This window comes from Mus caroli, chromosome 11 (assembly GCF_900094665.2).
Source record: "Mus caroli chromosome 11, CAROLI_EIJ_v1.1, whole genome shotgun sequence".
Classification (NCBI taxonomy): domain Eukaryota; kingdom Metazoa; phylum Chordata; class Mammalia; order Rodentia; family Muridae; genus Mus; species Mus caroli.
Window position 1 is genome coordinate 104,650,844 of NC_034580.1, and position 25,882 is coordinate 104,676,725.

The 25,882-nt window shown below is 42.3% G+C and overlaps 1 protein-coding gene across 3 annotated transcripts in view; it reads left to right on the forward strand.

Moving 5' to 3' along the window:
• Cep112 (centrosomal protein 112) overlaps nucleotides 1-25,882 on the forward strand; it is a 370,253-nt gene that overhangs the window by 267,321 nt on the left and 77,050 nt on the right. For 2 of the 3 annotated variants that reach the window (XM_029484236.1, XM_029484234.1), the window contains 2 exons: nucleotides 1,146-1,208; nucleotides 6,621-6,770. In XM_029484236.1, the coding sequence (XP_029340096.1) occupies nucleotides 1,146-1,208; nucleotides 6,621-6,770 (213 nt within the window). The remainder of the gene's footprint in view (nucleotides 1-1,145; nucleotides 1,209-6,620; nucleotides 6,771-25,882) is intronic. The other variant, XM_029484235.1, reaches the window with a different exon arrangement.

The following is a 25,882-nucleotide window of genomic DNA, read 5'->3' on the forward strand; positions in this document are numbered from 1 at the left end:
AAATAGCTACTGAGTTTGGTGTGTGTGTGTATGTGTGTGTGTGTGTGTGTGTGTGTGTGTGTGTGTGTGTGTTTGGGGTTTGGGGCAGATGTTAAGTCTCAGCTCCACCATTTTCTGTACTATATGGTGATAGGCAGGTTGCCAAAACACTTTGTGTCTCAGTTTCCTCACTTATAAAGTGGGAGTTCATAATGATGCTGCTTCAAAGAAAAGAAAGAACCCATAGAAATTCCAGCTATGTTGACAGTTGTTCTAATCCCATAGAATGTCTTATAGTAAAAGGAGAGGAAACTCTAAGAGAAATCAAGACAAAGATATGGAAAATAGAAACAGTGAAGAGAGATGACAAAACAGAGAAGCTGGATAGATGAGCAGACATGCTGAAACCATTTCCAAGAAATGTGTGCTTGACAGGGACGGGGCCCTGGATAGGGTGAGTCACTGTCGCCTTTCTGAGCACCAAGGAAAGCTTGAAGATCTCAAGCACTCCCAGAGAGCAGGAAGAGGGTCACATCTAAAAGTCCAAAACTTGAGTGGCAGAAGGACAACCACGTTCTAAGCAATGTGGACTTATTCTGGGAAGGCTACCCTAGTTCCAGGATAGAGAACTGTTTGATTTAGATATATTTGTCACTTCAAAAGCTTGCTCTTGTGTGTTCAGCCAAGTCGGGGCTCAATTCTGCTTAGTGCTCTGAACTTTTCTCACCTGCCTTTGTCTGAACGCACTTATTTTCTTTTTCAGCTAAGGTGAAGAGCATTCAATTTACCCCCTTCCTTCCCTTCCTCCTCTGCCAGTTCCCTGTCCCATTTGTCTCCCTTTCCTTTCTGCTCTTCATTCTCCCTTCCTTTACCTTTGAGCCGCCACACTTGCTGTGTCTATTTCTGTCTCTCCTTCTCCCTTTTTCTTTCTATCCACAGAAGTCTTATGTTTGTCTAATAATTGGCAGGAGAGATTCTTTTTTTTCTTGCTTGCTTCTTCAGTGATGAATAGTTGGCGTCAGATCAAAGACGAGCCCTGTGGTTTTCTGGCTGCCCAGAAGGGTGGTGCAGCTGGCAGGCATCCCAGCTGCCTGGTGATAGGCATGTGGAAGAGATACCAAGCTCACAGGTCACTGTGTGTGTGTTCGTGTACGTGTGTTTTGCAGGCCAACAGCAGGCTGAAGCAGATCGAGAAGGAATACACTCAGAAGCTTGCCAAATCTTCTCAGGTAAGCATGAGCCAAAGACACAAAAGAAAACAATCAATCCAAAAGCAAACGCAAAAGGGAAACCGACAAACACAACAAAGCCTTTGTACTTCAGAGTTAAATCGAATTCTTGTCAGTTTTTCATGGATTAGTATGCTATTTTTATGGGTAGATAAATAAAATATGTTTTTAATACTTCAGTCTTATTAAATTAGGAATAATTGTACATATTGAACCATTTGAACCAACATACTACACACACACACACCTTAATGTTCTCACACACACACAAAGATGTTATAAAACTAGCTAGCACACTAGAGCAAGCCCAGGCCGAAACACATTTCACAAGGGCAGGAGATACACACCTACATTTGTGATGTAAGCAGGTTGATAACATCTGTTTTTCCCTTTTTTTTTTTCAACATTCTAACTTGTTGCACCCATGAGCTAGCTTGTTAACTAATTCAAAATGACATACAATTCTAGGTTAAATTATAAGCTCAACTGCTGGCTTCTTCTGAAGGAAGGAAAAGAATCCCTGCATCCATCGCTGGCTGGTTAACTCTGGCCGTTTTCCTACAAGGAAGACTAGCAGTTAAAACGCCACCTCTGCTCGAGGGGTGATGGATGCTTGCAGTACTTTTGCTGCAGGAGTTGGTCCATTTTTCAATAGCTTCAGTTAGGGAGCATCAAACCTCTGGAGTACCGTGAGTTCTCCTAGACGTAACCAGTGGTTACCTTCATTTGGTAAATGAGTAACTAAACCATTTAGTTTTACAGTTTTCCTGTCTAATGATTTTAAGTTTGGCTTTAGTGTCGTTGCCTGTGTACAATGGTGTATAAAGTGAAATTCATGTAACATTTTATGAATGCCTCATAAAAGGAGCAACAGAACAGATGGCAATACCCAACATTCCTGGGCAAAAACCTAGTGACTTTATTCAGTCTTCCTTATTGGCTCCATTTTTCCAGTTGAGAAAACGGAGAGTTAAGAGCTGGCTGAGGATGTAGCTCAGCAGTAGAGGGTAGAAAACAGAGATCAGAGAGATGAGCTCATAGGAGTTAGCAAGTGACTAAGCCAGGACTCAGCCTGGATCTGACTTCAAAGTGGCAAGCTTGACCTTTGACATACCAGTCTGCCCCAGTGCTTCACCTTCCCAATACAGCAAAACTTTGAATATGGTTATCAGGAAATGTTAATTCTGTAATTGTTTCTAAAATGAGCATGTTATATAATTCACAAACCATTAAGAAAGCCAGAAGTCTTTAATTGAATAGTCATATGTGTTTATGTGGAAGATGATTATGGCATGGTTGCCATTATTCCAGCCCTTAGGGAGAAATGTCCTTGTCAGTCTGCTGAGATGATGCTTGTAACCAGCTGAAAGAGATCTCAGCTCTCCCAAGTTAAAGTTGAAACAGAAACATGAAAAATTGCAACTTGGCATCATGCTTCTTTTGCTTTATTTGAAATGGAAGATAGAGACAGTAAGATGGAAGCTGGCTAATACAAGTGCTTAACTCACAAGAGTGTGAACAGAGTGTGAACAAGAGTGTAAACTTAGGCTGAGCTACAGAGTGTGTGCAGAAGACTGGTCAGGTGACATTAGAGCAAATTAAATGCTAGCATGTAGGAAAGCCCAGGCGTGGAGTCCACAGGCTGGGTTGGCATACCAGACAGTGGTGCCACCTGTGTGTCCTTCAGGGAGTTTACTTGCCACCATTGGAATTCAGTTTCCTCATTAGTCAAGGGAAGTTATTACCTACTTCTTAAGACACTTTTAACTAGTAAGTAAAATTAATAGCCAAAGCACGTAGTGCCTTGTATGTACTAAAACATTTAATAACTGTTAGCAACCTTAGGTGTGTGAATATTTCAATAGGAAAAGGAAGAAGAAAACCAAGGAAGAGATCTAGAGGAAAGTTGGAATTTTTTCATCAGACACCATGCTTTGAGGTGCTTAAAGACTGATGAAATTTCTCTATATAATTTGGAAATGTGCAAGCATGCTATTTTTCTTCAAGACATTAAGGGAAAGGCCGTGGGAAAAAACCAGTAACTATCACTCACTGTAATCATTTCATAAACTAAAGATCAATTGATGCCAGAAACACACATACTACAGGAATGTCAAATGGAAGATAGCCTTAGTCTGATAACAGCACTCGTCTGTACCCATCTCTGATACAGTGAGTATTTATAGCCATGAACTGGCATTTGAAAGCATTAGCCTACAGTGCCAGTCACTACTGAGAAACAGTTTATTTTTAAATAAACATTTTCAAAAACCCAGAAACATGGGCTGTTTGTGCTTTCAGATGCTAGTTTGTTGGAATCTCTAATGCATATCTCAGCGAGCTCATGAGAGCGCCAGAAGCAATGTTGCTCCAGTGTGTTTATTGGAATTTTAAAATCTCCCTCTTAAGAGCAGTGCAAATGTGAATATATTAGAAATGGGTCCATGGGTGCTCAAGAGTACAGCAGTTTAAATTTAGAAAATATTTGAAATCTTTTCCTCCTGTAAAGGAAGTTACTTGATCTTTGAGATTTTATCAAAAACTTTGGTCCTAGTAGCACATGTGCACTTCACCTCAGCACACTCAGAGCCTGTGCCCCTTGTGAACCACATAGCACAAGGGAGGCATCATCTCTGGCCATGGTACTTCTTCCAGTCACAGATTTGTTCCTTTTGTCTGAAGATTAGACAGTTACCTTGCCTTCTCAGTCTTCACAGTTCAGTTTCCTACTCTTCAGATTCCAAAACAAGGTATTACAGTTCTACAAAAGTATTCGTAGCTGAAGAGGACCAACTGCCACCTGAACTCCCCTCCACACTGCCAATCATCCCTCATCATTACCCTGGCTTGCTTCCCCTTCATGGTGCAGATTAATGCCCCAACTGTGTCCAGGGGCCATGCCAAGAAGTACAGGGTAGCAGGGGTCTCTGCCTTCCTGTATTTTGTTAGGAGCCCCAATACCCTCCTGTCTTTTTTAGGTGTGGTTTATGTTGGCTATTGAACTTAGAGGAAGAGTTTCAGACTGTACCAAAATCTGGGGAAAAAACGTAGAATGATTTAAAAATCGAAATTTAACCTCTATTTTACATTCTGTAAAGACGTTAAATAAGATCCTAATATCTAAGTAAAGTTTCATTGCTTAACAATTATTAGCAGCTATTATTGCTTTCATGGGTCAGGCTGCTTATAACACCCCTCACAAAAGAGCCCCTGTTGTTAACCAGAGAGATAATTTCTCATATCACGTGGAAATGTCCGAATCCAGTCCTTACTCTGAGGTAGATAGAGGTTGAACACTTAGTGACATTTTGTGTTCCTTATGATTCTATACAAACTGGACATTCCCAATTATGATTGTTTATAATGTATTATTTTTCTTTCAGAAATTTTTACTATTATTTCTGGACTGGCTAGATTATGTCAGTTCAGTTTTCCAGGTGATGAGCATTTCTTATTTAGCATGGTAGTTCACTACTTGATTTACCATTATGATCACTACGTAAATATTTAGTGAGTGCTAGTGATGTATGCACTGAGCTAAGGTGAAGAAGTGTGTTTTCACACACTCTTAAGTCTACAGCAAGTAGACTTGACTGTTGTGTTCCTTGACTGCACTATGCTTGTAAACCTAGTGTTCTGATCACCTCCTAGTCTGAAATAGTCAACCTCTCAGGGTGACAGCCATTCTACCCATTTGTCTGGCTGTAGAGTTTGTTCTACTCCAGTGTCCTGACGCTGCCTCATGTTCCCTTCATGAGCTTTAGAAAGAGCCTTCCAGATATGATCCCACTGTCCCACAGACGTCCTTATTCCCTCCCCTACAGACTGTAGAGGCAAGCGAGCCTTCCTTGCAGCATTGCTTATGCACAGCTCCTTCCAACACCTACACTCATTTCTTCTTGTATGCATTGTCCACAATCCTTTAAAATTGAGGGATATCCTGGGATATTTGAGCCCTTAAAATTATTTGAAATATCCCCAAAATATTTTTATCTTCAATCTTGGCTACCTCAGTTTTTTGAGGCAACATTTCATGTAGCCCAAGTTAGCTTCAAAGTCAACTTGCAGCTGAAACTGTCCTCCAGCTCCAGATCCGCATGCCTCTACTCTCACTACTGATTTGCTCAGTCCTAACATTTGAGAAAATATATTTTGTACTTTAAAAGTATACCATCACTACCCACTACCACCTCCTACCCCCCATCACCACCTACCCCCCATCACCCATCTTATCACCAGCCACCCAGAGTAAACTTTCATGAGTGTGCATAGTTAAGAAGGAGACAACCTGTTTGGAAGTATGAACTTCTCTTTGATACCAAAATCACAGAAGTGGATGCTCACAGTCAGCTATTGGATGGATCACAGGTCTCCCAATGGAGGAGCTAGAGAAAGTACCCAAAGAGCTAAAGGGATCTGCAACCCTATAGGAGGAACAACATTATGAACTAACCAGTACCCCGGAGCTCTTGACTCTAGCTGCATATGTATCAAAAGATGGCCTAGTCGGCCATCACTGGAAAGAGAGGCCCATTGGACACGCAAACTTTATATGCCCCAGTACAGGGGAACTCCAGGGCCAAAAAAAAATGGGAATGGGTGAGTAGGGTATGGGGGACTTTTGGGATAGCATTGGAAATGTAATTGAGGAAAATACTTAATAAAAAAATATTTAAAAAAAATGAAACTGGCTCACTGGAGGATGAAGCTGCCTGTGGGCTTCAGTTCTTGCCTAGCTCCATAGCTGGGAATCATCTTCAACAAGGTGAAATATCTAACCTCGCTTTGTATCTCACAGTAGCAAATGATATAAAAACTTTACATTTCAACACAATACATAAACATTAGTTAGTGCCCAAGGGTTGCTGCATAGAATTAAGTGACCATGAAGAATGGACTTACTTAGCTTGCTGCGAGTTTGGTGGGTGGTGATAAGGTGGTGGTGAGCAGGTGAAGGGAGTGGGGGGGGTAGGAGGTGGTAGTGGGTTGGAGGTGGGTGGGTGGTGATGGGGGTTGGGGAAGTGATAGGTGGCAGTAGTACAAAGTCTTACAAAAGTCAGACCAGCCTTTCTCACTCTTAAAAAGTTTATTTCTCAATAAAATACAATCTGACGCTTTTCATTTTTTTGAGATCACAGATGTTCTTTCTTCTGATGAGTAAATATTGTGGAATGTTAGAGTGGAAATGTCTTCCAAAAATATTTGGTTCAGCAGTTGTTCACCATTCACAGTTTTATTGGAGCCTTTTATTGTGTGGAATTTTGTGCATTATCCTGAGTGATATGTTAATTGAAAATGTTCAGTTTGTGGAATAGTTTTGCCAAATTCATTCTTTTGTTAAGCATAAATACATATAAAATAGATGCCTCTTGCTGGAGAATTTGAAGTTACAGCATGCTGTTTTCATTTTAGATCATAGCAGAACTTCAGACAACCATTTCCTCTCTGAAAGAGGAGAGCAGTCGGCAGCAGCTTGCTGCAGAAAGGCGGCTCCAGGATGTTATACAAAAGTTTGAAGATGAGAAGCAGCAGCTGATTAGAGATAATGACCAAGCAATCAAGGTAACTGAAGACTCCAGCGACCAGTGGTACCAGCTGCTTTCATGTAATTAAAAGGAGGCTGGAGTCTCAGCAGTGGGCAGATGAACGCAGGTATCTGGCTTGCTCACACAGCCTGCAGTAATTCATTCACTGGACTCTCTACCTTTGATGTATCCAGTGACTCAGGCTGACTTCCCTCCAAGAGATCGCATGCCAGCATAAAAAGTCATTTTTGGCAAGCCTTAGCCATTCATATTGAACAAATATCTGAAAATACCTCGCCTTTCTCTTGAGAATTACTTTGGAATTGTCTCTTGAAATTAGAATGAGTGTTTGAGCTCAGCACTGCTGCCTAGCACATACAGAAGTCAGCTTTCCATTTACATCTGCTCTTTGCCCACATCCTTTCATTGTGCAGTCACTGAGTGAGCAATAGCATCTGTCCCCGGCATGGAATGCCAGCCATCTGATAGGCTTTGACGTTGCACAAGGTTGATTGTTGCTGCTGAGAACTTTGGTTGTTTCTAAATGGCTTCAGAGAACCATTCACACCTTAGTAGCAACAGAGAGCTCCCTGGACCTGATCCTCTGGGTTAGAGGCAGTTAGAGCTCAAAGTAGCATTGTCCTTGGCTTCACAGTGGCGGATACTATTGTAAGTGTCTACATCACGCTGTGCTTCATCTGTAAGGAGCAGCATCTGGAAACCTTTATAAATAAGGCTGAAAGGAGAACAAAATTGTTTTAAGGGATGCCCAGCAAAAGGTTATTTTTCACTGCCTTTGCTATAACAATACTTAAAACATGTAGAGTAATCATAGACAGCAAAGAAAATTTTGCTCTGTGTGTGTGTGTGTGTGTGTGTGTGTAAAATTTAAGCCTAGATGGTATTGAATAAAATAAAAGGCTTTAAGAGATGGAAAAATCTTTTGCGACAAGTACAGACAACGTCCTAACTTTAGAGGTGAGGATTTAGAGTTTGGTTAATGACGCGTTGCCTATTTATTTCTACTTGTAAGCTTTTGGCATCCCTGGGTTATAAGACAAAGGGGGGGGACAAAGCCCATTTCCTTCATGTTGTGGCTGCCAAGAGTTCTTGCCGCTGCGAGCATCTGTCCTCCAAGCCCCTTTCACTTGTGGATGCCCACTTTTCACCACAGTCAGTGCATTGGCCTGGTGTGACTCTCTGCTGCATGACCTAGCTGTAGAGTTTGTTTGAACTGTTTCAGTTACATAAAATTACCTTTTAAGTAGATTTCTCTTCCACTTATCCAAATAACCAAGTGGTTGGTAATTTCCAATTTTCAAATAAACAAGTGGATCCCATTTATAAGCAGGAGAAGACATGAGTTAGGTTACCCCAGCAACCATCCTAGCATTGTTTTTAGAGGATTAAAGATACCTTGAGAGAATTGTAAATAGCACAATTACCCATTTTTAAATATTTATTCTTATAGTTGTAATCCATTTGCATGATAAAAGGGAAAAGCCTTTTAATCATAACTTCAGACCCATCCCAAATCACAGACTGAATTTAAATATGGCAGTTGATATGTATATAACATGTGCACTTATTTTTCATGATAGTAACAAATTTGAGAATGTAGTCTCAAATCCACTGAGGACACCCATGCATGCTCTGAAGCATGATAAAATACTTTGGATAATAATTTGACAGTGCTTAACACAATTAAATTGCTTAGGAGGCCTGCTTAGCCTTTGACCCAATTCTAGAATTCACCCCAGTATGGTTGATTGAAGAGACATACTTGGCTTTAGTCATGAAATGCTTAGCCATGGTATGAAGCTGTCCTATACCACACACCTGTGATGCCAAGCATTCTGTCTCCTTCCCATATCTCTCACTATAGGAAGTAAACTGCAATCCTGTCAGAGGAGGCAGTGTAAGCATATTGAAGATGTTCACAGGGTGCTTTACCGTAAACACCAAGGTTACAACATGTATACATAAAAATAAACATGTCTGTCAAGAGAAGAGTGTGAATACCATCAACTGACTTACTAGATAACTCTGAAGAGTGAATTTGTAGTGAATTTATTTTTATTTTATTTTATGTGTATGGGTGTTTTGACTGCATGTGTATCATATATCACATCCCTGTCTGGTATCCACATAGACCAGCAGAAAGCACTGAATCCCATAGACTGGAGTTTCAGGAGTTTCATGAGTGGGTGCCAGGAATCAAACCTGGGTCCTCTGGAAGAGCAACATGTACTCTTTTCCACTGAGCCATCTCTCCAGCCTGTGAATCCTCCTGATGTATTTGCATTATAACATCACTATTATGATAAAAGCAATAAAATCTTTACCATTTATTGCTTTATCTCATTTATCTATTCTACATCTAAAAAGATGCCTGCAGAAAAGATTATCCCTGGAGCTGAGAAGTGAATCAGTAGGTAAAGGCACTCACAGCACGCCTGGTGACTTGAGCTCCATCCCCAGCACCCACAGCATGGAAGTCTTATGCCCACAGTGGATGCCCTTACTTCTGTTCATGGTACATGCCCTCCAATAATGGATGAATGAGGATGATAAGTATCTCTGTCGCATACCCAAATACACATCAACTTGATGGCTTAAAGCAATAACTTCATTCTATGCTTGAAGTCCTTGGGATGGAGAATTGGACGGGGGAGATAAGTGGCTCTTTTTCATCCAGTGTGTCAATGGGTTTCATTTAGAAGAGGCTTAACTGAAGCTGGGATGCCTGAGATGTAGCCTCTTCCCCGAGTACTAGTGCTCCCTAACAAAGTGGTCAGACTTTCTCTTAGCAGCTGGTGTGGCAGAGGGGGCCTCAGAGATGTGAGCCAGAGCCTGCACTTGGCATGAAGCTGCACTAAGAAGATGCAAAATCACTCCCACCACATTCTGCTGGCCAAGACAGGTTGCCAGGCCGGGAATGAATCAAGTGTAAAGAAGTAGACTCTATTTTCCAATGAGAATGGCAAAGACATGGTCAAGGCAAAACAGTCATGGTCATCTATGGGAGCAAATGGAATCTTAAATGAGTGTGCACTGACATGAGCACCATCATGTCACAGACTCAACCATGGCAATGGAAGGCCTTACCCGCTACCAATTCAAATGTGGGCAGTGTGTGCAGAAGGTAACCACCACAGCCTTCTACTCCCAGATGATGGCAGAACTGTTGAGACCCCTACCAAGCTTAGATCACCTGCCTCCTCCTCCAGCTTTATAATAAACCCACCTCCTGGGTCAGCTGTATAATAAACTGTTTGATAGCTGCTAATCTTTCCCCATCAGTGTGCATGGCCCAGCCAGGCCCAGCTTGTCAGTGTGTGCATGTGTGTCTGTCTCCTTTCTTCATTCCCCAGCACAGGTCAGGTGACTACCAAAGCCCTTCAGGCTACAGCAGTCATTCCATACCTACCATTCGTTCTTCAACTGTAGAATAGCAATGAAAACCCAGTCTGTCTCCACAGCCCAGTCTTAATTCTTAACTTCACAATAAAGTTACATATTTCCCTTTTTGAAAAACAAATTTTTGTAGTTTTGTAAAATTATAATGTAATATACGCTCGTGACAAATCTTTCAGAATTTCTTTTAAAAGTTAAAAGTTTTTCAAGTCATCCCAAATGTCACTAACCAAAAGTAACCAGCACAGAACCCATGTGGACATCAGTTCAGTATGCCGTTCCTCATTAAAGGGGGGGGGGGTACAAGTAGCTTCATAGTGGATCCTATTTCAAATACTGTTTGTTTGTTTATTTGTTTGTGAAACATTTACCTTTAATCCCACTGATTAAAAATAAGGGAAAAGCAAAAGGGAGCGTTGACCTGTGGCACGGAGGAGATGATATGGACCTGAGAAGTGAGCACACGGGCAGCTTACCTCTCTAACCTCTCTATCCCTTCCTGTCAGCTACCTAGGGTAGTGTGCCTCTCTCCACGCTGGTCAGGCCTGTGATGCTTGCTTGCTTGGTCATACTTAGCCACACACTTTAGCTTAATTCTCATGTTGTATGGATGGATTTGTACACTGTGTCTTTTCCTCAGCATTTCCAGTTCTAGGCCTGAGTTGGCCAGGTGGTTCTCAGTGGTCCTCTCTCCTCAGAGCCTTTTGGAATTAGAATGTCTACTTGTCAAGCCTTGTATTTGAGACCTGTTACATAGACACTATATTTTTGTTCACCTTTTCTTTCAGTGTGTAACTATCACTCATGTAATATTTGGGGGTTTGGTTGGTTAGTTGGCTTTGTTTGGCTTAGTTTTTGGGTTCTAGTTTTTTAGACAGGGTTTCTTTGTAGAGCCCTGGATGTCCTAGAACTCACTCTGTAGACCAGGCTGGACTTAAACTCAGAGACCCGAAGATGGCTTCCTCCCAAGTGCTAAGATTAAAGGCATGCACCACCATCCCCAGTGTTCTGTAACTTTCACATTGCTATATGGGAAGCTGGGAGGACCTAACATCCCTCCACATGAATGACTGTCATTAATGAGGGGTCCTAAAGAAGTCTCTCTCGTGGAAGTTTGGGTAAACCAGGGCTATTAAGGCGTTCAGACTTGACGGCAAATACTTTTGAAGCATAGTAATCTCCTCCTCTGTGTGAAGAAAATCGACCTCTGCTGTTTTCCTCCTGTTCTGTCGCTTGAGGGAAAGGAAGGGAAGGATGGGGACGGGGTAATCATGCAGTGCTGGGGAGCTGGCTGCTCGCCCTTGGAGAGTAAATTAAATAATCTCTCAGGGCTCAAGTTACCCAGCTGCAACAGGCTGTCGTCCCCTTGAGCTCAGACTTACCCAACCTCTTGACACCCATGGAGTAGAGAAAAGGTTGTCTCCCCTGATAGAGCTGGTACTGTCCTCACCTGGTCCACTACCTCGTCCATCTTTCCTTCTCCCATCCCCAAGAGGCAAACGATGAGACTCCACAGTCTTTGTCTCTCCAGATTTGAGAATGTTAGTGAGAACGCTTAGAATCATAACTGAAAGATAGTCTGGAGACAGTGGCAGGCCTTGACATCAGACCACTGTGAATCCTTCCAGAGTGTTTCAGAACCATCCTTTACCTGGGCACAGGCTTTTGATAGTGTTTTGTATTTCATCAACATTACTGCCCTATATTTCTGTTAGTAAATCTTCTATAGTTTCTACTTAGGTTTGTGTGGTTTTGTTTTGTGCTGGCATTGAACTCAGGGCCATGTAGTTTTCGCTCCTGTTTACTGACTATCTGGTACTACAAGGAAACTACTAGTCATCCGAATTTAAAATCCTGATTGATTTTGTTATAACATTTAACAGGTAACCTATATTGGTCAGCAATGACACTCCATAACAGTCTCCCAAATTCAGAGCTTTTTAATAATAAATGTCTGTTTTCGTGCAGCATGGCCACGGGACTCTGGTGGAGGGTTTGTGCACTGTTGGGCTTTCAGCTGCATAGAGCTGACTCTACGTCTGTACGATCTTTCTGGATCTGTAGCTGCCTGGGATGTAGCTGGGATTTGTAGATGCCTGTGCTGGTAGGTAGATCCTGGGAATACAAGAAGATGAGTGTAAATATCTCTGCAGCTTCCACTCATTTGAGTCTGCAACACTGGGGCAGGGAAATTATATTCCCATTCTCAGAACATCTATCAACTGTGGCTTTAATGTACAGAAACTGGTCTCTAAGTGCTTCTGTATTTCTATAGCAATACCTTCCCAGATCATGTAACTTACAATCCCCTCATTTCTGTTTCTAGCCTCCCTCTCCTCTTCCTTCTTTAACACTTGGTTTTATGTGTGCCATATCAGGCCTCTTATCTGTGCTGTCCCTGATAATCTGAGCCCTTCTTGTGAACTTCCACAGAAAGGAATTTTCAATTTTAGATTTTTCTGCCCTGAGCCTACAACCTTTGTTTTTGTGTTTATTTTTCTGATAATTTATTTGACCAGGGTTGTCTTGAGTAGCTCCTTCCTCTGCCTTCTAAGCATTGGGATTGAAGTAATGTGCTGTCACTCCCTGTTTCAGTCAGCATTTCTAGTCACCATTAACATCTCCACTCTGATGGTCCATAGGCAGCTCAAGTAGACATATGAGACTTTTTCTTTTGCTCAGTAGAGACATGAGAATTTTTCTTCTCTTGCTACTCTTCCAAGCTCCTCCTCTTGTGCCAGATATTTGAATCAAATCACTATTGTCCACCTAATTACTCTGGTTAGCGTCCTGGAAACTTGACGGGATTCTTCTCTGCCCTTATCTCTCATAAATCAATCCTTAGGACAGCCCCTAAATGTATCTGGACACATAGCTCCTTCCACACTCACTAGTTCCTACCCTTACTCAGAACTGCATCCTCTCTGACCCTGCCTTGTCCAATTTCTCCTTCCTGGAGTCACTGACCAGTGCGCTGTCCCTCACACTGACGGCTCCGTGACAGTTCTGGAACACAAGTAAGAGCATGGTGTTTACAGCTTAAAATCTGTCAGTAGCTTTCCATTTCCTACTGACTGAATCTTAAACTTGGTCTCCTCACAGAGGAGACACAGCATCTAAAGCCGCAGTTCTGAGCTTGCTCCCTATCCTTTCGTTCCTCAGGGTCCAACTGTTTTCGTAAGAACACAGACCCATCACTGTGCATGCGCCTCACTATTGCACAGCAGCAATGGGAGATGAAACTGCTGGTCCCAGTCAACCATCCTAGTAGCAATTTCTTCCCTCCACATACGTGTATTTGAAACAAAGAGGAAACAACCAAATATCCATTTTATTACCCCAGATCTTGACACTACTCCTCTTAGTAATGGGGAGAGCACATGAAGCCTCTGCCCCCTAGTGACGTAGGCCGGTTGTCTCGGGGAAAGGCGGTTCTGCACCAAGTGGGGGCTGCACTCTGTTGTTCCCATAGCACTGACACCTGTGTGTATTCACACTCTGCTATCTGACAGATGTACTCTAGAAAATAAACCAAGTGAGCTGACAAGCCAAGGATAGCAACTGACTATATTGTCACTAATAATAAAATTTTCCCTTTCAAACAATAAGTTAGAATTTTGGAAAAATTGGTATCACTGTTGTGAGTTTGACAGCTTGGCAATGCTTAAAGTTTTCTGAGGAGATCAGTGACTTTGCAAGTGGTAAAAAAGAGGCAGGGAGAGAATGGATCATCTCCAGTTGAAAGATTTACACGACTCATGATTCACTATATTATCTATTTCAGATGATCAATCCCTGATGTTACAAATCCCTTCATGACTAAAAGACCCATTCAATGCACAAAAGAGACCTAGGGGTTTTAGTGAATCTACATGCAAAGTTCATGCATGAGAGTTGCAGATTCCACATTGCAGCTAGCTTCAAAAACTACCACTTGCTGTGGTTTGGTATTATATAATAGCCAAGTGCCCCACTCATTGGAAGGGCTGCTGAGATACCCCTCTGCCCTCTTCTGACCATCTTTCTGTGTGACTGAATTTCTTTTCGTGTTTCATTGGGAGCAATGTTTTTGTAAGAGTTTAAATACAGAAATAGATAAGAGTCTAGCTCCCTCTGTTAAACAGATTTGTAGAAATATAAAACACCCACATATCTCATTGATTTTTTTTAACCTCAGAAATAAACAATTTAGGATTTGGAGAGATGACCTATAAAGTGCCTGCTATGCAAGCGTGAGGACAGGAGTTCAGATCTCTAAGTGCTCCCTCAAAAGACCTGGCACAGCAGGGGTGCCTGTAAACCTGTGCCGAGGGACAGCAGTCACATTTCTAAAGCTCACTGACCAGCCAGTGTAGTTGAAACAGTGAGCCCTGGGTTCAGTGAGAGAGCCTATTCCAAAAACTAAGGTGTAAGGGCTGGAGAGATGGCTCAGCAGTTAAGAACACTGGCTGCTCTTCCAAAGGATGTACCCACATGATGGCTCAAAACTGTCTTCAATCCTGTCCCAGAGACTTGATGCCTCTTTCTGGTCTTCTTGGGAACTGTATACATAAGGCACATAGACAAAATACCCCTACACATTAAATTTTTAAAATACTTAAACCTAAGGTGTAAAACTAAAGTGAAGGAAAATCAAAGAAGACACCTGTCATTGACTCAGCCCTGTGCACACGCACGTGGACGCAATGCTCCTTCCTCTTAAAAATGGTCTTTGTGTGTTCACTCACACTGAGTTTATTTCTGCTATTTTAAAACCAATTAAATGTTTTAATACTTATTAGTCTTAACTTCCAATGTATCAATAGTCCACATGAACAAAACTTCTTTGAGATTCTTTTTATTTTCAAATTACATTTTTAAATTTATTTAAGAAGAATATGAATAGGAAATTATTCAATAATTTTGGTTGTGAAGCTTAAACTTATTTATTTTGGGCAATCACTATGTTATTATAGTGCCTTTGAACTATATATGATATAATTTAGAATTATTAAAGTTAAAATTTTTTCAAATACCTATTACATTCTTAAATATTAAAAAGCTAAATGACCCATATTTTTCTAGTTGTTGATTAACCACAAGCCATTGTTATTTGGACAGTGCAGTAATACAGTTAGCCACACAGTCACTCCAGCGTATAAGGGTACTGTGGACCAAGCCATGGATTCAGAGAAACCTGCCTCTCCTGTTCTTGTAATTCCGCTCCTTCATAGGCTCGCCACTGGCTCAGCAACGTCTGATTTATTCTCTGGCTTAGAATACACAAAGCAGTGTTTTAAGGGCTCAAAAGTATTTTCCACACAACTTGAAAGATTTTTGTCCACTGAATAAAGGATGTTTTTCAACAAGTTTTAGGATGAAGAACAAATTTGCCAGAGGCTAGAACTGAAGGACTTCAGGGTGAGCACATAAGAGCTGCCCATGGCCCATGGCTGGCTGGCACTGCTTCTCCTTTCTCAGAAGCAAGGTCAGCACTGCACACCAAGGCTCAGCCTGTCCTCTAGGAAAGTGTTCTTAGGCTTCTGCTACCACGGATGTCCCCCTTTTTGAGTTAGCAGGCAAGTCTTCCTGGGTGGGATGGAAAACTCCTTTCTATTCTTAGCATCATTAATTCTAATTCAGGAGGGCACAAAGAAAATGCCACTTTTTTCCCTGTATCTTTAGAACATGCGCACAGGGAAGACAGGAATTAAATAATGAACAGGTCCCAAAGAAAGTCATCTGAGGCTAGACGGAGATTTCTTTCTATGTCTCGATGCTTCTAAAACCCCTCAAAGAGGCTTGTAATTTTATTCTTTGGAAATTGATTCATATAAGCTCTTAGCACAGTGAGAACTGCCCAGGATTATGAAATATTTCTTTTCCCCCTCAAGCCTTCTGGTAACACAGAGCAGATTTCTTGGTGTCCTACTGGCAGGCGACCTTTTCTCGTGAACTCCAGTCAGTGGCTGAGGGAGAGAGGCATCGGTGCCTTAAAAGCTCTTTTCTATGCCTGCAAGCAACATTTTTTACAATGTCTCTCCTTGATATGAAATCTCTGCTTGGACATCTGGCCTCACAGTGAGGAACTTTCAATACTCAGGCTTCAAAGAGAGGACTTAGCTCTGGTGGTGCAGAAGGGCCATAGAAACATTCCACAGTATCCTACTGAACAATCCCCAACATTTCCTCGGATGAACTTCCATGAGCTAAGAGGATGGTGCGTGCTAGCTTTCAGGAACTTGTCTCTAGCCTACAGCCTTCTGTAGGCACTTCCCAGGAGAACATAAGAACATCCAAGGCAGAGAGTGCTCTATTAGATTCTGCCTGGTAAGGCAAGATTTCTCACATGTGACTTGTTAAGTGGACTTCTTAGGGAAAGGTGCGTGAGGAAGGGAACCCATAAAGACAACATGTGAAAAATACCATAATGACACTACTACCTTGCTTGAGAATTTTTTAAAAGATCTAAGTTCTTTAATCTTACTTGTTATATTATCACAAACATTTACCAGTTCATTGCCATAAATTAAACCTGAGAATCCTGTGATATCGCTAGTTACAAGGGCATTGGCTTACAGGGAAGCAGTGCTCATTTGTCCAGCATACTTTTAACATGTCCACCAAAACATACATAGTAAATGTGTATTCTTGAGAAGCTCAGAGTCCAAGTTATTATAAAAAAAATAAAACTTAGTCAGATTTTATAGATCCACGTGTCCTATTCTGAATTACCAGAAGTCTAGAAAGGGATAAATTATTTTCAAAAGATTGTGGTTAACATGCTTAGCAACAGATCTGCCTGATGCTGCAGGCATTTATTAGAGATATTAATGCAGTTACTGTTCGTAAGGATGTTGTCCTAGTTGCCACCTGCGAAAGTATTCTATAATCTCCTAGAATCTGCAGTGTTGGATTTCCACCATGAGAATCTGTATGGAGGGCTGACTCAGTACCACAGTGCTCCCAAACACCCCTGAGGAAAGAAAGCCTGTCCACATGGACTGCTCTTTTTAGGGATCACAGAAGAGGCAACACTTAAGTGGAAAGGGCATATTACACAGAGCTCATGGATGTATGCATGAGGTCTTTTTGGCCATCCAAGACCACCTGCCCAGGGGTGTCACCACCTTCCCATATCAATTGCTCTTCAAGAAAGTACCCCCACTGATTTGCCCACAGACAGTCTGATGGAGGCAGTTTCTCCATTGAGGTTCCTCTTCCCAGATGAGACTGGCTTGTGCCAAGTTGACCGAGGCTCTACCCCGGACACTGCCTCTTCATTGTAGCCATCATTCATCCTATGTCTTGCATCCCAGGATTGGTTCCTAGAACAGAACTGTGATCTTGTTTTCCCATACCTCAGTGTCTTTCCAGTAACAGCAGCATCTAGAGATAGTCTTGCCATTAGTGATATGCTGAAGGCAGTCTGCATGGCTTGAGGAGGCTCTACAGTCAGGACTCCTGAATAGTATACACCCTCAAGTTGTTTTCTGAGGCCCAGTTGTTAAGCTCAGGTACACTGCTGCAGCAGTTCTCTGAGGTCCCCTACTTTCTTGATGAAACTGACTCCCAATTTCTGTCTGCATGATGATGGTGCCACACCTTATTGTCACAGGAGGTGTATAGTTGAGCATCTGGACAGAACCACTCTACCAACTCCTAGGGGCTACCAACTAACCTCTTGCTCTTCTCTGATATAGGTATCACTTTACTCTGTTTTTTCTAATTTTAAAATCTCCTTTGTAATCAGTATAATACAGAAACTTTGCAGAAAATGTATTAACTTTTTCTAAGTATTTTTCTGTTTATAGCCATCTTTTTAGTTTCACGTGCTATTTGACTATACCAAACTATCCTCCTTCTAGATCAGGGTTATCATACCTTCTGTAAAGGGACAGATGGTAAAAGTTCCTGACTTTGTACGCCACGCACACCATCGCAACTGCTAAGTTCTTTCCATATGGTAAGAAGCAGAAATAGACAGTCTATCAATAATTGGCTGTGGCTGTCTTCCAATGAACTGTATTTGTGAGGACAGGGTTACTGCCATGTTTGCTGTGCTGACTATAGCCTGCAAACCCCTGATCTATGAGCTCACTCTAGATATGCTTTAGATAGTTTTCCTTTTCTTCCCAGCATGTGCTTACAGGTGTCCCTGTCTGGGCTTCACCTCTTCTCTTCACTGCCTCGGTGACATCAACTATCACTTCTGTGGACATGATTTTCAGAAGCCCAGCCTGTTTCCTGGTTGGGCCCTGTATCTTGCAGAGACTGTAAATCACCGTCTTGGGGGAAGATGTAGTGCTGCTTCCGTCAGAAGCTACAGCACTGAATCTCGTCCTCTCTATTGGCTCTCCCTTTCCGTCCACACAGCTTACTCCATCTTTCTGTTTCCTGGTAGGAACGTGGAGTTCATGGCTGTCCTTCTTTGGTCTTTCACCCCAGTTTCCCTTGTGTCTCACCAGAGTTCTTAAACTCTTATTATCTGACTTGGCCCTGTTCAGAGCTTTCCTCCATTGTGATTGATTTAAAGCTGCCTTATCTCAGCTGATAGCCAAAACTCTCAGGGACATTTCCGACTGAAATAATCTACCCGTAAATTCTTAAACTACTGTGGCATCCTACATTACAAAAAGTGCTCAGAATACTAACAACCCATGCCCCAGAGAGCAAAGGATGTGAAGATGGATCCCAGGCAGAACATCAGCATTTGGCAAACGTGAGAAATGTGTTCATTGTCATTCATGAGTTTAGAAAAATGGAAATCAAAAGTATACTTTCAAGGGTCAACTACCATCAGATTTGCATAAATTTGAATTTGGAGACAACTCTGAGGGTCAAGGTTGAGAAGTCACAGGGCTCATGCTTGCTTACTTAGAGGGAACTCAGAGTAGCCTAGATCCTTTAGTCCAGCAAGAATTCATCTTATAGACGTACTTGCAAGTCTATCCCATGTCTTTTCAGTGTTTCTAAAGTAGAAAAGCGGAGAAACAACGGATAATGAGCCTAAGTGACATACTTGAAAGTGGGTGCTGGTGCACCAGTGTGACATTGAAGCAGGAGTGCCAGTGTGTAGTGAGTATAAACAAAGAGAAACACAAAAGGTCGTGTTACACATTCAAATGTCCTGACCACTTTCAAATGAGGAATGAGAGAGGTCTAGGCTTGTTTCCTTTGTCTTGTAATGATGGTTTAACCCCTTAACGATGGCATCTTATCAAATGATCAAAACTCATGATCAAAATGTGCCTCAGCTGTCAAGCTGTGCAGCCTCCTCGGGTCACTGGATGCCATGTTGTCTTACTCAGGCCACCCACAAGCATCTGCTCTGTCCTACACTGAAGCCACCCTCTTCCCACCACAGCCTTCTCACCTGTTAGAGAACTGCCTTCTTAGCAAAGTCACTTGAAGGGTGCATCCACATTCTCCATGGAGCATTTCCATGGAGACTCTCTACATCATAAAATCCTGCTGTGTTGATCCCTGTAACTTTCATGTCTCATGCTTCTAGTTTCCACACAGGAATGGGCACTCAGAAAACAACTCGGACTTACAGTCCTGAGTTATTAAGCTTTTCTTTTACCTGTAAGGAAACAGAATCAGGCCAGGACACCCCAAGATCAGGTTCTTGGCATAAAGGAGATTTATTTGCCTCCAGAGGTCAAAGGGCAGATAATAAGTCAAAGATAAGAGATAGAAGACAAGGGAGAGGGGGAAGGAGTATTTGTCCAGGAGGAGGTACAAAAGACTGTCTCTGGATAGAGGAGACAGACATGACACATAGGAAAATGGCCCTGTTAGAATGAGGTGTTTAATTTTAATTGGGCATGTTAATTAGATGAACTAAAGGGGCCTTTTGATTGCTGGACTTCAGTACTTTGATAGCTGGACCTTGGTGGTCAGCCTCAGGAGGAGGAAGGGGCCAAGTAAGGGAATAGACTTTGGGGACTAGCTTTTGGGGTGTAATCTAATGGTTTTTAGCAAGGCAGAGGGAATGGGGGAGAAGGGCAAGGCCTGCCAGAGCCACACTTACTATGCTTGGTCTGGCAAGAGTCTCTTCAATACCTGTTATTGATTTGGTAAAGATGGCTGTAACTACATCAGTCCTAATCTTGGTGTTACAGAAGTGGAGGAGTTGGTAAGATGGCTCATATAGTGATTAATTTTGAAGAGAATTAATCACTTATATTATCACACCTACTTTACTCCACAAATTTGCAGCCAATAGGTTAGCAAACTAAACTGCAGACATCCTTGATGTGTTAATATTTTTAACTGCTGGAAACAACTCACATGCTATACGTATAAAACTAATCCTAAAGCTTTCATTCCTCACAGTCTGGTGAGGATCTTCCTACTTGAAGGACTAGGAAGTAGAATTTGGATGGGAGATGGAAGAAGACAGCTAGAAGATATAATAACCTGAGGAGTAAACGGGACGGGGGCTCCAGGGGTGGCGTGGACAGCTCTGAGGACAGCAGGGTCACCTCTGTAGAACATAGGCGGGGTTAGATTGACATGTTGAGAAAAGCTCCTGGGAAAGCCAGGCTGGAGCCCACTACCTGCTGGGATACCTAATGTAGGTTATCTTTGTTGCTGCAGAGCTTACACACTGACTTCAACAGGGATAGACTGAGGTACATGTATACCTTATAAGAGGAGATTCTGGGAAGGGGGATAACATTTGAAATGTAATAAATAAATAAGGAAATACAAAGTGTGTATGTATGTAGGTTGTGTGTGTGCTTTCCCAACAACAAATATAGAATTAATATGTAGAGATGTATTAATTTGTAATATTACAAAATATTAGTGAGGAAAACTAGAGTGTTAATAAACAGTTCTAGTACCGTGAATAATTCTGCATAAATGTGCTTTTTAAATCAGGAGCAATGGCTCAGTTCTAGCTTTTATCCATTATACAATATGAAATGAAGCAGCTTTATATGAAATTTCTAAGGAACTGAATCAGAGTCAATCAAATACACAAATCATGTGTAATATTTTACATGGATTTTTTTCAAAAATCTTATTATTGGAAAAGCAGAGTTCTGCCACCCAAAAGGAGGACTGTTGCCATCACGCCTCCTTGACAGAAACTAAAGCTTTGGAGCAGCACAGAACAGGAGTGCTGGGCCTGGGCCGGGTACAGCGAGCGATGCTTTAGTGTTGGAAGCACAGAAGAAAGAGTGGTCTATAAACAAAGAAGCTGCCCCCATTTTTTTCAAGAGACTTAGAACCCTTTTGCTTTTATGTCTGTCACTTGCTCCAGGACTCTTCCTAAAGCCCTCTAACCACCTACATAAATATTCATATGGCTGTTCAGCATCTCATTAATAAAACAAGATTTGGTGGTAAAATGTTTCAGAGAACCAGATGATTTGCATCTCACCCTTGTTTAACTTTAAATCTCAAGCAATTAATAAATTAGACTCGAGAGCTTTTTAAGAAGTTACTTGTACATGCACCACAAATTGCATTATTTTTATGTGTAAATAACGATGAAAGGGGAGATTGTTCCTTTGATGTCTATAAACTACACTGTAAAATATGCAGAAACATTCTTGAGTTTAGTTGGAGCCAAAACAAATAGGCTAGTTCATCAAACAAGGCAACAGCATTCTCAGAAACCAGCGTGATTTTCCTCTCTCTGCAATTGCTTCTTCCATCTTTTATTCTCTTGCCATTTCTAGCAGCAGATTCATTCCAAGTTCAAAAGTGATGTTAGCCAGCATTTCCTCATCCAGAACACTGGTCTCTGCGGATTCTTCCTGATAAAATTGCCTTCCTACACTTTGGTCTTCATTCTTCTTGAGTTTCATGCGTTTAGCAAATTGTATCTTATATCTTGGGTATCCTAAGTTTTGGGCTAATATCCACTTATCAGTGAATACATATTGTGTGAGTTCTTTTGTGATTGTGTTACCTCACTCAAGATGNTGCCCTCCAGGTCCATCCATTTGGCTAGGAATTTCATAAATTCATTCTTTTTAATAGAATTGGGAACAAAACACTCAGGGAAGGAGTTACAGAGACAAAGTTCATAGCTGTGATGAAAGGATGGACCATTTAGAGACTGCCGTATCCAGGGATCCATCCCATAATCAGCTTCTAAACGCTGACACCATTGCATACACTAGCAAGATTTTGCTGAAAGGACCCAAATATAGCTGTCTCTTGTGAGACGATGCCGGGGCCTAGCAAACACAGGAGTGGATGCTCACAGTCAGCTATTGGATGGATCACAGGGCTCCCAATGGAGAAGCTAGAGAAAGTACCCAAGGAGCTAAAGGGATCTGCAACCCTATTGTCGGAACAACATGATGTACTAACCAGAACCCCGGAGCTCTTGTCTCTAGCTGCATATGTATCGAAAGATGGCCTAGTCGGCCATCACTGGAAAGAGAGGCCCATTGGACTTGCAAACTTTATATGCCCCAATATAGGGGAATGCCAGGGCCAAAAGAATGGGAATGGGTGGGTAGGGAAGTGGGGGGCGCTATGGGGGACTTTTGGAATAGCATTGGAAATGTAATTGAGGAAAATATGTAATAAAAATATTAAAAATTAAAAAAAAATTGGCTTCCTATACAAGGCTCGCCCGAGCTCAGCTGGACCTTGGCTTTCCTGCAGTGAGTCATCCTTCTCTCTGGAAATCCACCATTGCTTCGACACTGATGATCCAGACGTTAGTGGACACTACTGTCCCTGCATGAAATGCTTACCTCTTTTCCTCCAAGCTGGCTTATTTCATTTGAAAATTTGTATCATATTTGTTTTATTCTGTACACCTTACACACTGGAGGCTAGGGGTTAATTTGGGGTAGTCAGTTCTCTCCTTCCACCAATTGGGTCTAAAGAATCGAACTCCGGTCCTCAAGCTTAGCAACAGGCACCTTTACCTGCTGAGCTGTCTCCCTGGCTATCGTTTGTTTTTAAATTGTGTCAGCAAAGTTTTGTTTACAAACTCATTGAGTTGGGCCTCATCCTCTCTTTGGTGTGGTTAATAAATGGCACTTCTACCATTTATTAGTATACCAGAATTTGGGGGTTGGGGGATCAGAGGCAGCCAGGTCTCTGTGAATTTGAGGTCTATAAGGCAAATTCCAGGACAGCCATCTACATTCTCTGTGAGGCTTGACAGTGGGCATTCCTCCATGTGTTCCACCTAGCCTGGTTTCAACCCTACTGCCTGCTAGTCTGCCTAGTCATTCCTTGGCCTGGTGCTTTTTTGTAGAACTCTGATCTCTTCAAATACCATGCTTGTCATCAGATTCCGTGTCCCACTTGGGTCAAGTTTTTATTCGTATCCTCTGCCTTCCTAATGGCAGCTTTCTAGCCAAATCTGCCATTCCTCTACCCTTGGACCTCACTCCTCCCAACTCTTTCTTGTCTATGTTTAGGGAGCAGAGCATTAAGTAAAGTGAATTTCTCTGCATCTGTTTCATTCTCTTACTAAAAAGAGTCTTAGGGGACTGACCTTCTGACCTCCCTCTTACCCCACTCTGGTCTCTCTTTTCACAAGGGCAGATCTTGAACCTTGCGCCTACCTCCAAACAGTCTGATTCTTTCAGCGTAGCTGTCGGCAGTGTCATGCCTCTGACTGGACTCGGAAGCCTGTGCTCATTCACTCATTCAGATATACATGAACATGGAGACCAAAATACAAGAGTTTTGCAAATGATGGGCGATCTTTCTCACCATCCACTGTGTTTCCCGTGACTTGGGCAGATCCTCTCCTTGACTTAACGTGGAGCTCAGCCAGGCCATTTCGTCCATATACTAAGAAATAAGTATTTCCTTCAATAGTTGGCTGTGAGTTTCTTTATGATCCTTCCTCCTCAACATCCTCCCCTTTCTTCTCCTCCTCATCTCTTTCTCCTCCTTTTTCTTCTTCATGAACAACTGTTGAAGACCAATTTAGGAAAGAGGTTGTACTTTGAAAGGCAGCTTTCAGGATAGTTCATCGAATTTAAAGGCCATTCCCAAGGAAGGAAATGCTAATCAATAACCGTCTCTTGCTGGCTCCCCAATGAGGACATCCCACAAAGATAAATGCCAACACTGATCTGCAAAAGAGCCTGAGGAGTTTGTTTTCTAAGAGGAAACCAATTATTCTGAGAATCCAGTTCAAATGACAGTTTCTATGATGTAAAAGGATCGATGTGTAAATGAACAACTCAGTCTGGCAGTGTTCTCTGTTTTTAGAAGGACGGAGGCATCGTGGGCTGAACAGCACATCTCTAAGCAGTGCATTAACCTGGTCAGGTCGGATGTGTCTGGGAAACCCAATCTTCTCAGACTTGCTGCCCCTTCATCCTTCTTAAGGTTTAGAGGAAATCTCTGGATTTGCTTGTATGCGTTGCAATAAACAGAGTCCTGGGGCCTTGATATCATGGACTCCAGAGCCATACTGCCTGGCTTCAAGTCTTGGCTCCCCTACTTAGAATCTGTGTGCCTCAGGCTGCTTACTTAATCTCTCAGTGTTGCCATCTCCAAAGTGAGAATAATAACTAAGCTTGTCTTGTGGGGATTGTGAGACTTGGCTGAGTTAGTGCTTGGACAACATTTTAACAGTGCCCTCCAGTTAGTAGGTCCTATGTATATGTAGTTGTCCCTTCCCCAAACCCCAAGAAAACAGCCTGTGTGGTCAGAGCTGGGCTATAGTCAAATGTAACCCATATTGGATAAATCTTCCTTGTTCCTATTTCCTTTCTACCTACTGTGTATCCGTAATCCCTACTGAGTCCTTACTACTTAATGACCCATCTCTGTCCCCATGGCACTGTAGGAACTGTTCTTATGACTGTCGGTGATATGTCCTTGTCACTAAGTCTGCACATCTATGTGCTTTTGACAGCTGGACTCTCCTGCATTATCTGACACAGTGGGCCCTCTGCTTCTCTGGCAACTTGCTTTCTGTTTGCTTCAGGGCCTCTTGGTCTCTCTTTCTCCTCCATCTGTGGCTCAGGTAGACTGTATCCACTCCCTTCTTGTAATTCCTTACAACCCACTTACCCTATCTTGCCTTTCTTCTGAGACCTACCGACCTTCCTTTTTTCTAGCACTATATTCTGGACATTTCTGGAAACGTTCTAGATTCCTACATAGATTTGACAGTGTCCTATGGAAATCTGGACCTCACCAGGTCCCAAACTCTATCAGACTCTTATAAATCCTTTGCTCTGCCATAGAATATTAGCCAAATGTTGTTCATGGCCATGACAACCCATGGAACCCTTCAGCATCAACCTTCCTCTCACCTTATCACCACATGCTTCCTCTCACCTTATCACCCAGCCCCCACTGCTCATGTTGGCTCATTCTCTTCTCTGCAAGACCTTCTTCAGAAAAGTTCCAGTGCCCCTTCACGTTCCCTTCACACACAAGCAAAAGCACTTCATTGGCTCTCCCTTGGCCTTGAGGTTGCAACTGTGGCCTGTCCTCATCCTCAAGGGTTTCCTGTGCCACTCGTGACAGTCAGCTTCCTGCTTCCCTACTCCCACAAGATTTATCTCTTAGATGCTTTTCAAACCCATAAGCTTTCTCTCATCCCAAGCTGACAAATGCGATTTCCTATCAATTTGCCTCCCTCCTCTCCTATCTAACTTCTAGGTTGTCTGAGGTATCTTCTTAGACATCTCTCTCCAGAAAGATTTCCTTAATCACCTAGCCTCTCAGCACTGGCCACAAGGCATGGGGGTGATAAAAGTCTGGTTATACCCAGCAGTTATGCTTGGTTATGTATGG